Source organism: Solanum tuberosum, unplaced genomic scaffold (assembly GCF_000226075.1).
Source record: "Solanum tuberosum cultivar DM 1-3 516 R44 unplaced genomic scaffold, SolTub_3.0 scf00410, whole genome shotgun sequence".
Classification (NCBI taxonomy): domain Eukaryota; kingdom Viridiplantae; phylum Streptophyta; class Magnoliopsida; order Solanales; family Solanaceae; genus Solanum; species Solanum tuberosum.
Window position 1 is genome coordinate 492054 of NW_006239326.1, and position 13359 is coordinate 505412.

The window sequence follows — 13359 nt, forward strand, 5'->3', positions numbered from 1 at the left end:
CTAATATTTACTACTCTTAGAGGCTTGCAGACTAGTGTGTGGGGTTTATAGCTACGTTATGGCCATGCTGGCCTATGTTTTAGGTTTGCGGAAGCTTGTGAGCTATTTGATGTATTGTATTGATATATACCTGCTTTTAGTTTTGGTATAGATATCATGGTGGCCTCGACGGCCCAATCAGGACTTCTGTGCTAGTTGGCTATTTATTTATATGATCTCCTGGGAGTAGCTGTTTCTTTTATAAATCAGTTGACAGGGGCCTTGTCGGCCGATGACTTAGTTTTAAGCCGAGATATACTTGTTTGATTTCTTGATTGCGTTTGGCTGCCATACGCTAGTAGAAAATGGTTCAGCAGGGTCGGCTCGGGCCTGAGTTTTGGCATTAGGAGCCAGTTGCGCCCCTCGAGTTTGGGGCGTGACAATTATTTACATTGCTTATCTTATTAACAGTTATGATTTCATCATTATTTTCTTCTTCCTTTGTTTGGATTTGATGTACTTGAGCCGATGGGCTTTCCGAAACAGTCTTTATACCTCTACACAAGTAGCGATAAGGTTTGTGTATACTCTACCTCTTCATAATGAAATTTCACTGAGTATGTTATCGTTAAGTGTGTTTTGTACTTAATAATATAACACACGTTTAACATTTTATTATTTTTATATACATTATTAGTCAGCGCGATATACATGTGCAAAATTCGTACACTGAATTAAAAAATATAATACTAAAACCTCTCATAGTATTTCTAAATTATGTCAATTTTTAAAAATAATCCAAAAGAACATTTCAATATGTATAACCATTAACCAAACATAATATTTTTTTGGAAAAACTATCTAAATACACAACTTATTTTACTATATCTTCTAAAATTTCCTACCATTTGAAAAAATTACAAAAATCCATACTTTAGAGGATGTATCAATCGGATACATCACTTTACGCGATGTATCGATGGGATACATCACTTTACACGATGTATCAGTCGAATACATCACTTTATGTGATGTATCGGGTCGGATACATTATTGTACACAATGTATAGGTAGAATACATCACTTTACACGATGTATCAGTCGAATACATCACTTTATGTGATGTATCAGTTGGATATATCACTTTACGATGTATCAGGACATACGCGATATATCGGGACGTCACTTTATGCAATGTATCATTTGAATACATCATTTTACGCGATGTATCAGGACGTTGAGGGATGTATCCGAAATCGGAACGCGATGTATTGAGACATTTTGGGATGTATCATGATTCTACCAAATTTAAGAATTTTTTGTAATTTGAAAAAAAATAGGGATAGAATGTAATTATCTCTTAACATTATGAGATTTGTGTAAATTTTTTTATTTTTTTTTCAGAAACAAAATTAAACAATCTATTTGGGAACATTTTTCCCAGCGAACTTTTGCCTACGCCCCCAAAAATACAGCAACCAAATCGGCGGAAAACTCAAAGCTACACTTGAATTAACACTTCCTCGTCTTCTCCGCCATTTTCTTCTTCCTTTTCTCCATATAAATCTTCCCTCAATTCACCATTTTCACAAAAAAATTCCCCAAATTTTAGCTTCAATGGCGTCACTTCAATCCTCTGCAATCTCCTTCTCATCTTCCCTCGGTCGTTTCTCAACCACACGCACAATGCTCCCTCAGAAACCCAGAAATTACAAACTCCCAGTTGTTGAATCGAAGATTCGAGAGATTTTCATGCCGGCATTAAGCTCAACGATGACTGAAGGAAAGATCGTATCTTGGGTTAAATCGGAAGGTGATGTTTTGTCTAAAGGTGAATCGGTTGTTGTTGTGGAGTCGGATAAAGCTGATATGGATGTTGAGACGTTTTACGATGGGATTTTAGCTGTTATTGTTGTTAATGAAGGTGAAACTGCACTTGTTGGTGCTCCTATTGGGTTATTAGCTGAAACAGAAGATGAAATTGCTGAAGCTAAAGCAAAAGCGAAAGGACAATCTGGGGGTTCTTCTTCTGGATCGGAGAGTACTCCTGAACCTCAATCTCCGGTTGGGGTTTCTTCTGATGAGCCGAAGAAGATTGTTGCGACCCCAAATGCGAAGAAATTGGCGAAGCAGCATAAAATTGATATCAATAAAGTGAATGGGACTGGCCCATTTGGACGGATTATATCGGAGGATGTTGAGAAAGCTGCTGGAATTACTCCAGCACCGTCCAAGAGTATTAGCCCACCTCCTGCTGCTGCTACTGCTGCTGCTCCGGCAGTGGGCACGCCAGCGAAAGCTGCTCCGGTTAGTTTACCGGAGATTCCTGGGTCAACAGTTGTTCCGTTCACAACAATGCAAGTTGCAGTGTCCAAGAATATGATGGAGAGTCTCTCTGTTCCAACATTTCGTGTTGGGTATCCAGTTATTACTGATGCCCTTGATGATTTATACCTAAAGGTGAGTGATTTAAATTTAATACTCCCTTCGTTTCAATTTGATTGTCTGGTTTTGATTGATGCAGAGTTTAAGAAAGTAAAGTTTACTCTTTTAGTCATGTGGTCTTAAACTATAGATGTGTAGAGTGTACCAAAATGTCTTTTAATCTTGTGGTATTAAACATGTCAAGTGAAGTATTAAAGAGTTGTCAAAAAGTGAAAGAGACATTCTTTTTAAAACGATTTAATAAGGAAAGTTAGTCAAAAAAATTAAAACGGAGGGAGTATAAGTTATACTTCAATTTAATAGGGTGTTCACAAGAATTTTCACTCGCTTGGCCTAAGTGTTGTGATGGAAGTGTTGCAGAATAAATAATTGTGTTCTGAGATGAGGTGGTCACATGACTTAACATAGACTATTATGTGATGCATAATAAAAATGTGCAAATTAACTGATATGAATTGGTTTTAGATTCTGGAGTTTAAACATAGACTATCTTGTGATTGAATTGATAAACAGGTCAAGAAGAAGGGTGTTACAATGACCGCATTGTTGGCCAAAGCTGCGGCAATGGCACTAGCTCAACATCCAGTTGTGAATTCTTCTTGTAAAGATGGAAAGAGCTTTACGTACAACAGCAGTATAAATATTGCTGTTGCGGTGGCCATTAACGGTGGGTTGATAACACCGGTGCTTCAGGATGCTGACAAGGTAGTATCACTGAATCAAGTCTCTCTTTTTTTGGTTGGTTTAAATTGTTGTTAGTTTTGTGAAAGATGTTAAGTCATAGACTCATAGGTAATGCTTATTTTTATCTTGTGTTGGTGCAGTTGGATCTGTATCTGTTGTCTCAAAAGTGGAAGGAACTGGTAGAGAAGGCTAGGGCTAAGCAACTACAACCACATGAGTACAATTCAGGTTACTATTATTACTAGTTTATTTTGTTTTTGTTGAATTTGTAACTGGATTTCTAGGTTATCCTACGGGAGTCTACTGAGGTGTTGTGGTTTCCAAATTCAGGGACTTTCACCTTGTCCAACTTGGGCATGTTTGGTGTGGACCGATTTGATGCTATTCTTCCTCCTGGCCAGGTGAGGGTTGGATGTAGCTGACTTTTGTTTCCGATACATTTCATTGTGTTGTTAGCAAGTAACATCAACTTAAAAACTGAATGATGTTCAGGGGGCTATAATGGCTGTTGGAGCATCAAAACCAACTCCTGTAGCTAATGCTGATGGGTTCTTCAGCGTCAAAAATAAGATGCTGGTATGTCTTGCATTCTCTTCCCATTGTTAATTTGTTTTAAGTGCTAGGTTTGACTGAAGATAACTTTAGAAGTGAAATTTATTGACATATATCAGTGCTCACTCTAATTAGATAATGTTGCCCAACTAATTTGTCTTTACTCTAGCCACTCAAAATTCTTAATTCTCGTTGAATTTTTATGTGAACTGTGGTTAAAACAATTCCTATTTCCCTTGAATTCTAGATGTTGAAAACAAAGAAAAATAAACAAAATATGATTGTGCACCGTTTTTTTTTTTGAGAAGGGCCACTTATTTATTTTTAAGGGCATGTTTTATAGATTTTCAAAGTTTCCACCTCCCTTTCAAGTGCTTGTGGCAAAAAACCACCTTTCTAGACATCATATAATCAGTTTGACTGATAATTCTCGGTAGCTTTTGTTGGATTCTTAAATGGCCACGTCATCTTTGTTATATTACTATACTTAGACTTGCTGTAAAGGGGTTTAACACTACCTAAGTCCTGAGTTTTATAATACAAATGTTACTTATCAAAAAAAAAAAAAATTAAAAACCCTTATGTGATAAAGTTAATTGTTTTATCTTGTTTCCATAAGATTTCTTCTTGTTAATCTTCGAGAATTCTTGATGTACTCATGATCTTTACCTCATATAGCAAAAAAAAAAGTTTGTGTAGATGTTATGGATATCAAGAGATTCTTGTAGGTTTCCTATATTTTCCCTACTTTGCAGTAGATGGGTTCCTTCATTCCCTACCCTTCATGCTTCTCAGGGTGTCTTTTTACTTTAAATTTTATTAGCATGGTTGATGCATCATGCATACAGATCTCTTCCAGTAGTTAGTTTTGATATCTATGAAGTCGTGAAGACGGTCTAGTCTGGTAGGCCTTAGAGAGTGATATGCAAGTTGAAGACGAGGAATAGTTTTCAGAATGAGATTAACCTATGTAAGTTTCAATGTACCTAACCATTATGGACAATGATAAGCTATAGAATTTTAAAAATATGGAATAAAAGGGCAGCCTACACAACCCTACCCTACATTTCTACAAGAGGGTGTTTCCACAGCTCGAACCCGTGACCTCCTTGTCACATGGCAACAACTTTACCAGTTACGCCAAGGCTTCCCTTCTGAAGTGTTCCAGACTTTTATCAGCTGGACCTTTGTGCAAATGGACCTAATATATTTTGTCTGTGAAGATTGGTCGGGAGATTTTAACTGCCAACTGGGATGTGGGATCATGTTCAGTAGCAAGATAACCATAGCTTTCCTATCCATTACTACGTGCTCTATCGCAGATGATGCTAAGCAGACCTAATGTGCAAAAAGATTTTCCTTTTATCCACTTCAGTGTTTGCAGTTTTTAATTTTGTTCAAGATATTGGAGCTTTCACAATGACTTTTGGCTGAACTGCTAGTTAATATGCTTCTTAAATGTCTGGGATAGGAACACTATTTTGTAAAGAGCAATGGACTGGTGTTTTCTTGCACTTCTAGTTTAAATTTTTTCTTTGATAAGTGGGACTGGTGATTCTTGTATCCGAAGTAGTCCATAATCTTCAATCATATCTGAACAAGTTAAGTGCAGATGTATTTGGATCTTGTCAAGTTAACTCAAGCACAACAACAAACATCAGTCATATGTCTCATCAATTTTTGGTTACATATGGATCGAAGAACCATGAATAGAGTCTAGAGAAAAAAACTTCAATCTCATGTGGTCCATTTACATCCTACGAACCAATTTGGGGTGAGGGCAGGCACCTCAAAATGCAGACACTTGCAAGGGTTGGTAATCATCAGAAGGGTTGCCAACAATCGGTGCTAATTGTGGTGAAGTTGGCTTCATTCTCCCCTGATAAGTACTATATGGGATTGGTAGATAAAGAACTTAGTTTTACTTTTTAGCTAATTCTTGGTTGTTGCAGTAATAAGCACTCGCTCATTGCAGCTCGAAATTACTGAAATACGACAGTCTTTACATGCTGAGTTCTATGGGTAATTCTGCAACTTTCTGATTTGATATGTGGTCTCCAATTTTGCGTCAACCAACCAACATAAAAGGCTGATGAGATTTTTCTTATGGAAGTTACCATCTCACAGTAAAGGCTCTAGATAGTAGATAGTGCCTCGCTTCATGTGCTGGCCTGCTATGGGATGGTGCTAGTTGACTTGGGTCTAGATAGGGTTGGGGTTTGTTAACTTTGAAGCCTTTAGGCTATAATCACGAATATCCAGCTAGTCTCATGAGGTCTTTTTGAGAATTAGTGTGGCTTCCATGGATTACGGTGGATTTCAGTTCTAGTTAATAGCATTTCGGATTTTATAAACATAGCAAGCCATGGTTTATGATGATAGTGGTACTTATCGAATCTATCTCACATTTAAGTGTCCCTCGTATGAATATGAAGAGATAAAGTTTGTTATCTTTACTCATCGTCCCAACTATGTAACAAGAATCCAATGGCAAGTGAGGCACATGTGAACAGGATTTCTTTCGTCTCTAGTGTTGTTTAAAGTCTAAAGGAGATGTAGCAACTATGATGCCTCAACTCCAAACTAGTTGGGATACTTAAATGAATTCTCTATAAATTGACTAGTTTTTACACTGGTCATCAACCTATTGCAATCCTTATCCTTTATCCGGGTTTGGGAGTATTCTTGGCATGTATATGTGGGATTTTATCCTTGGGTTTAGTTAACGTTAGCTATCTTTGGAGTTAAGATTGGTTTGCTTTATGGCTGCTATTAAAGGAATTAGTTTTGATTTTTTAAAATGTGAATTTGGATTTAGTTTTGAGAAGTTTGTGTTCTGAAACATATCACTTAAAAACAAACATTTTAGATGCTATCATACTGGAGAAAACATAATTAAAACCGTCTAAACATTTTTTTTATTCTTTACTAAATGTACTTTCAACTGTCTGAAAAAAAACAGTATAAGAGAAAACATATTGCCAGAAGCAAGGCAACTGTCGTCTCAATTTGTTTCCAGCCTTCACCAAAACCAACTAGAGTTGGTTCCCAAAAATCAGGTTTCCGAAAATCAATGTGCCTGGTTTTAAACACAATAGAACTGGGTGGGTGGTTCCCTTAATCTTTGGTCTTACTGACTTTTTCATCTCACAGTTTCATCTAGACATAATGCTAACCTTGCTGATTTACCTATATGCATGCATCATCAAGCACATTATTAACTGATTACCTTTTGACCTTTCCTTTTCATGATTTTCTCACCTTCCGAAAACCCCCTTTCCTCCCCTGTCATTTCCTTTGACGGGAAAGGCTGCTACCTATCGAATGGTTTTTCTGTATATTTCCCTTCTTTGTCTTCCTTCTCGGGCTTAAAGAACAGTAACTGTTAGTAGAAGTAAGACCGGATAGCTACTGAGAGTGCTTCTTTAATCATGTGAAATATGTACTTTTTTTTTCTTTGCTTATGGTTGAAACCTTGCTTTTGAACCGAAGCCTCGTGTGAACTTCTATAATAAAGTGATGTTCTCATCATCATAAGATTAATTCATACTTCACATTTTAAATCTTTTACAGGTAAACGTCACAGCAGATCACCGAGTTGTATATGGCGCGGACTTAGCAGCCTTCCTTCAAACGTTTTCCAAGATTATTGAGAATCCAGATAGCTTGACAATGTAGATGGAGAGCTAAGATAAGCTGGTACGCGTTGCATCTGATATATGTTGTGCTAAAAAAATTCCAGTAGTTCAAAGTGAGCCTAGCAGTGCAATTTTTGAAATTTTATCGCCTTTTTCGTTTTGCTGATTCATTTTCTTCTCTTAAAGAAGTTGTATTTTTCTGGATTGCAAGAATATGACTGGTTTCTCAAAGATGGAGATTTTAAATTATTTTAGTTGCATACCAAATTTGCCTTGAAAAAAAGTCTGTTGATTTACACAAATGTTGTTTTTTAGACATTGTGCAACTATAACCTTAAGAAATAACGTAGAATGTTTGCTCATATATTTCTCAATCTTATTAGATCGTTATCTAACGTTTATAATAACTTGCAAAATAGACAGATTCATGTTTCGAAGGCCTGTCTATTTGTCATCAAAGGCATGAAACTCTTTGGTAGAGTTCTATAGCTCATTTCATGCCTATTAAGAAAAACAATAAATAGAAGGTACTCCGTCTTGTCCATAGTAAGTGAAATAAGTGAATGGTTCAAAGTTCAGCAGAATTGTTGCGGGTTGTCTTGAATGCAAAAGCGATATTTATTTTGGGACAATTACATTTTGTTAAAGCTAGATTTATTTTGAGAAGGTGGGAGTATAATGTTAGTGATAGCCACCAATATTTTATTAATTTAATTTGATTAGGCCATCTACCTATTCTTTTTAAGGTTCACATTTTTGTAACATTAATTACATGTCCACTTCAAAAAAATAATCAAAAGTGGTTGCTTGAAATGTGTAAAGCATTGATAGGATTGGTTCACACTCCATTAGTTTCTTCTTTTTTGTGCATTTCTTCTTTACCTACATTTTTCTCATTATGACATAGACTTTCTTGGATCCATAATTTAGGGTGTATTCGGTACGGAGAAAAATATTATCATTTTTTTTTTTTAAGAAAAATAAGTTTCACAAAGAAAATCATGATTTTTTCAATGAAAGCAGGAAAACAAACTCCATAAGTGATATTCCAAGTTCATTTATTTCATTACCATCTCTGGACTATCCCCGGCCACCCTCGAAACCCCACCCCGCCTCATCTCACCCTATTGTGTTTTATTAGATGGTTTTGCGATAACATTTTCTTGCTTACTTATCTAATATTTTTTTTTTCTTCATTTTTAATCGTAACTTTGTGCATGATTATGGTGTGGCATCAAATTTTCTAACTTTTAAAATATAAATAGGATTTCTTCTTTTTTCTCAAATTTGTTTTTCCTATCACAAAGATTCAGTTTAAAAGTTTCTCTTTAATACTTTAAAATAGCGTGTTTAATGGTTTAGTTAAAATATTTTGTCTTTCTTTAGCTAAAAGAATCGTGTGATATTAGTATATTACTCCATCTATCACAAAAAGGGACATATAGTACAATTATATTATTTTTTGGGAAATCACTTATAATTTCTTTCAGTTTTGCCATTTTGTGTATATATTATTTCAAAGAAAATTAATTATCGACCTGTTACGGTCCAAACTTATGATATTGTCCATTTTGGCATGATAAACTTTATGGATTATCTCTTGCACTATGTCATTATCGAATCGTACCGTCCGAACTAGTGTTTTAATTTCTATCTTATAAAATCTTTATAAATTACAAGTTCAGTCAAAATCACTACTTTTGATTCAACTTTATATTTATCTCAAAAAACTCATTCAATATATATAAATTATTAATTTAAAATTTGATATTTTTTTAAAAAATATTTCAAACACATAAACCTTAAATTCTGACTCCGCATCTTAATCTTATTCTACATGTCACGAATTTTCAACCACAAGCTAAAAGTTGTGGTCTTTGTTTAAATAGTACGTAGAACCTATCACATTTTACAAGTCTTTGGAGTAGTTTAGAAGAAATAGAAGGATGGTTAAGGAATTTTCCAAAAAAAATAAAATAGAAAAATTCAAAACTCACCTATTTTAGACAATTAGACCCAACTTTTCAACTCTATTATTGGATTGGAAAATTTAATAAATATATACATTGAAAGAAAAGCCACCTATTATTCATGAGCTTTTGTTAGCTTTTATATATTGACACTATCACTAGAGCAAGTCAAGAATCACCTATGGAAATCTTTCAAAATTTGGAATTTATTGATCAGATTAATTATGATATGTATTATTTAAAGCTTATTAAAGGTATGATGTTGTTGTATTGTGTAGAGCTAATTAAATAAAATGTTTCCTATCAAGATTTTTAATATTATTTTCATGATTACGAATTCAAAATTTAAATTTTATTGGTTCAACATCTTTTAGGTACTTATTTGTATTTAATTATATTTTTGAAATTACAAATTTAATTTTAATAAATTTTTATACATAAATTTGTGAGTTGCTACAAGATAATTGGGTTCAAAATAAATATGATATTAAAAGCTTGTATCCACCACTAATTCAAATCCGAAACCCTTCAATTCATTAATAGAGAAATCTTAATTATTACACCATGTTACTTGAAGACGGATATCTCAACTATCTTTTTTTTTTTTTTTTTATGTATATAGAAAAGGAAAAGGTGTTGAATATTATGTACTTTAGTCCAAGCAAGTTGCGTAAAGAACTACTCTCTCTATTTATCTTTGTTTGTCCATATTTGATTTTAAAAAATAATAATTTTATTATATTATTTTCATTTATTATAATATATTTAAATATTAAATATAAATAATATTAAATAATAAGGTTTTAATAGATATAGTAAGATAATTTTTTAAAAATATTTAAAACTCAATAAATAAATATAAATTTTATATTTTTATATAGCGGATAAGTAAAAGTGGAGAGTAATCGACAAAAGTAGAAAAAGGAATGGGTTTTATTTTTGAAAAATCTTAAAATCTTTTCCAAGAAATTGCGTGATTCTATTGTATTTGTAATTTTGTACTTGTAAATAAAGGAGACAAAAAATGGCCCACCAAGCAAAAATGTCACCATCATAGATATATAAAAGTTACTAGAAAACAAAGCAAAATAAGAGCTTAGTGTATTTTTTACAAATTAATTCAAAAATATTTTTGATATAATCTGATAAATGTATTATTTATTTATTTTAACAAAATCATGTAGTTCGTTTTTTAAAACATTTGTTCGTATACTATCAATTTCCACCTCAAAACAACCATTAAAATACACATACTTTTTGCGTAAATGTTTTCAAGCTATAAATAAAGTTGTTTGAATTACCTACTAAAAGCCAACTTCACACAATTTTATAATTAATTTTATATATTAAATAATTGAGATAAGTGTCAAAAACACACCTAAACTATCCCATTTTTTTTAGTTTCATACCTAAACTATTGAGAATATGAGTTTCATACCTAAACTATCACTTTTTAGTTTGAAAAACACATCTTAGTGGTGTGTGTAATACACTCTCTTTTATTTGAAAAAACCTTGACACATGGATAAAATATTCTACTTTGACAAAATTAAAGATTAAAGTATTACTATCTATAAAAAAAAAAAATTAAATCATTTTTCTTACCCCACTCCACCACCTCCTCCACGTACCCCCTCCCCCCTCCCAAAAAAAAAAACCACCCACTCATCCCTCCCCCCCGAAAAAAAAAATTGATATTATTTTATTTTTAAAAAAACAAAAATTCTACCCCATCCTATGTAATCCTCCGCTCCTATTTTATTTTATTTTGACATTTTTCTCACTTTGTCTTAGATATGTACGTACATATATTTTTTTAGAAAAAAAATTTCTACTAATGTACCGAATATAACATAAATAAGTAAAAAATTAAAAAAAGGAAGCGGAGGGTTACGTGGGTGGGTAGAATTATTTTTTTTAAAAAATAAAATAATATCTAAATTAGTATTTGAAAGGGGGGGGGGGGATGAAGTGAAAAAAATTAATTCTTTTATAAAAGAATTTAAACAAAATTTTTTAAAATGGCGCAGGGGGGGGGGTAGAGGAAGTGATGGAGTGGGGTAAGAAAAATATTTTACATTTTATTATATAAAAGAAATATTATTTTTTTGAATAATAATTTTAATTTTTAATTTTAACTAATACCAATAATTTGTTTAATTTTTGTCAAGGTTGAATGTTTTGTCCATGTGGAGTGTGATGTGACAATTTTTTAAAATAAAAAAGAGAGTGTATTACACACATCATGATGAGATTGGTATTAAAGAGAGAGGTGTGTTTCTCAAATTAAAAAGTGATAGTTTAGGTATGAAAAGAAAAATATTTTACATTTTATTATATAAAAGAAATATTATTTTTTTGAATAATAATTTTAATTTTTAATTTTAACTAATACCAATAATTTGTTTAATTTTTGTCAAGGTTGAATGTTTTGTCCATGTGGAGTGTGATGTGACAATTTTTTAAAATAAAAGAGAGTATTACACACATCATGATGAGAATGATATAAAAGAGAGAGGTGTATTTCTCAAATTAAAAAGTGATAGTTTAGGTATGAAATTCACACTGTCAATAGTTTAAGTATGAAACTAAAAAAATATATATAATTTAAGTGTGTTTTTGAAACTTATCTTTAAAAAATTCTCAACGATTATTATAAAAATTAATTGGCATATCCATTAATGTCACGTCTTGTACTATTCACATGTCTACCTCACTAAAAACAATTATGAAAAAACGAATATAAAAATATGTCAAAAATGGGAAGTCACATTCTTGAAGTTATTTGATGGCTTTGTTCTTTCATTAATAGTTTTTGAATTATTCTAGCATGTTGAAGATAAAGATAAAGATTGGACCTAAATAATTGTCCCATCTATTTAAGGAATTGGAATATTTTCTCACAAGTTACAAACATATAACATGATTACTTTTTAAATTATAATCTTTTGGAATATTGATACTTGAAAGTGATAACATTATTTTAGTTTATTGCGCATTCATTATGTTTACACAACATGATTGAGGTTTTTATTCTAGGGTTATATAGTCAGACGAATAAGATTTCTTTATTTTGTTTAGAAATTGATAGTGATCGATCCCTCTCTAATTAGTTTTACATAAAATAATTTGAATTAGTTGAATTTCAAAATAATATTGGACATCGAGTTGGAGACAAAGAAAAACAAAACAATATTATTGAAGGGTCAAATCGTATAGTAACATATAGTACGTACTACGTATAATTGCTTCTTCTATGTGAACTCTTTAAGTTTTGGAATATTACAAGATCATCCTCTTAGTCTTTTGATTTATAAAAGCCGCCCTATTTTAGAACTTTTTCAATGGAAGTAGGGAGTACAAGTTTCAAATGACATTTCACGTTGATTGTGTTCTTACCATCTCTGACTCACCTCATCTTTACCTCCACCCCTGTAGCCTCCATTCACACCGGCCACCGCCCTCACCTCCAATCCAACTATTACTATTACTAGTTCAGAGATAAAATCAAAATATAATCTTTATGAGTTTGACTTTTAATATTTTTATGCGTCTAAATCTAGAAATGTCAAAAAACGGATACTTAAGATAACATAATGAGGAAAATTACGTTAGCTACAAAATGAGGAAAATTCTATGATGGAAGGTTGTTTAGCTTTGACTAAAAATAAATACTATATAGGAATATAGCTACTTTAAATTTTAACAAGACAAAAATAATTAGGAGATCTAAAAATAGATAATATAGTGTTGATCTTATCTAGATATACTAGTTTGTTCAAGATTTGGATACAATATATATATATATGTTAAACACTCCTTAGCTAGAGTTGACTAAATTCACTTTAATTTTTATTTTTTTTGACAAATTAATTATCGACTCTTCACAAATTAAAGTTTGAAATTCAATATAGAACTAAAATCAAATTATATATATTTTTATTTAATGATTCAGTATTTAAACTTTATTGACTTCATTGATATGAATTTTTGTTTATAGACCAATAAAGAAGGTAAAGGATTTTCTTATCAAAGATTAGATCTTTCAAAATTTAAAATCGAAATTTCTGATGACATTCAGAATTATAAAC

At 32.2% G+C, this 13359-nt stretch overlaps 1 protein-coding gene across 1 annotated transcript; it reads left to right on the plus strand.

The window, feature by feature from the left end:
- Window positions 1-1408: 1408 nt before the first annotated feature.
- On the plus strand, window positions 1409-7560 carry LOC102592754 (dihydrolipoyllysine-residue acetyltransferase component 4 of pyruvate dehydrogenase complex, chloroplastic). The gene is made up of 6 exons (XM_006362500.2): window positions 1409-2439; window positions 2938-3129; window positions 3249-3336; window positions 3439-3509; window positions 3601-3684; window positions 7234-7560. The coding sequence occupies exons 1-6, from the start codon at window positions 1597-1599 to the stop codon at window positions 7336-7338; spliced, it is 1383 nt and encodes a 460-aa protein (XP_006362562.1). The 5' UTR covers window positions 1409-1596; the 3' UTR covers window positions 7339-7560.
- The last annotated feature ends 5799 nt before the right edge of the window (window positions 7561-13359 follow it).

Bases quoted from the DNA above. Each gene is read 5' to 3' on its own strand.
- LOC102592754 (XM_006362500.2), top strand. From the start codon at position 1,597: ATGGCGTCACTTCAATCCTCTGCAATCTCCTTCTCATCTTCCCTCGGT. The intron at 2,440-2,937 runs GTGAGTGATTTA...ATTGATAAACAG, and splicing joins TTGATGATTTATACCTAAAG to GTCAAGAAGAAGGGTGTTAC. The intron at 3,510-3,600 runs GTGAGGGTTGGA...AATGATGTTCAG, and splicing joins CTATTCTTCCTCCTGGCCAG to GGGGCTATAATGGCTGTTGG.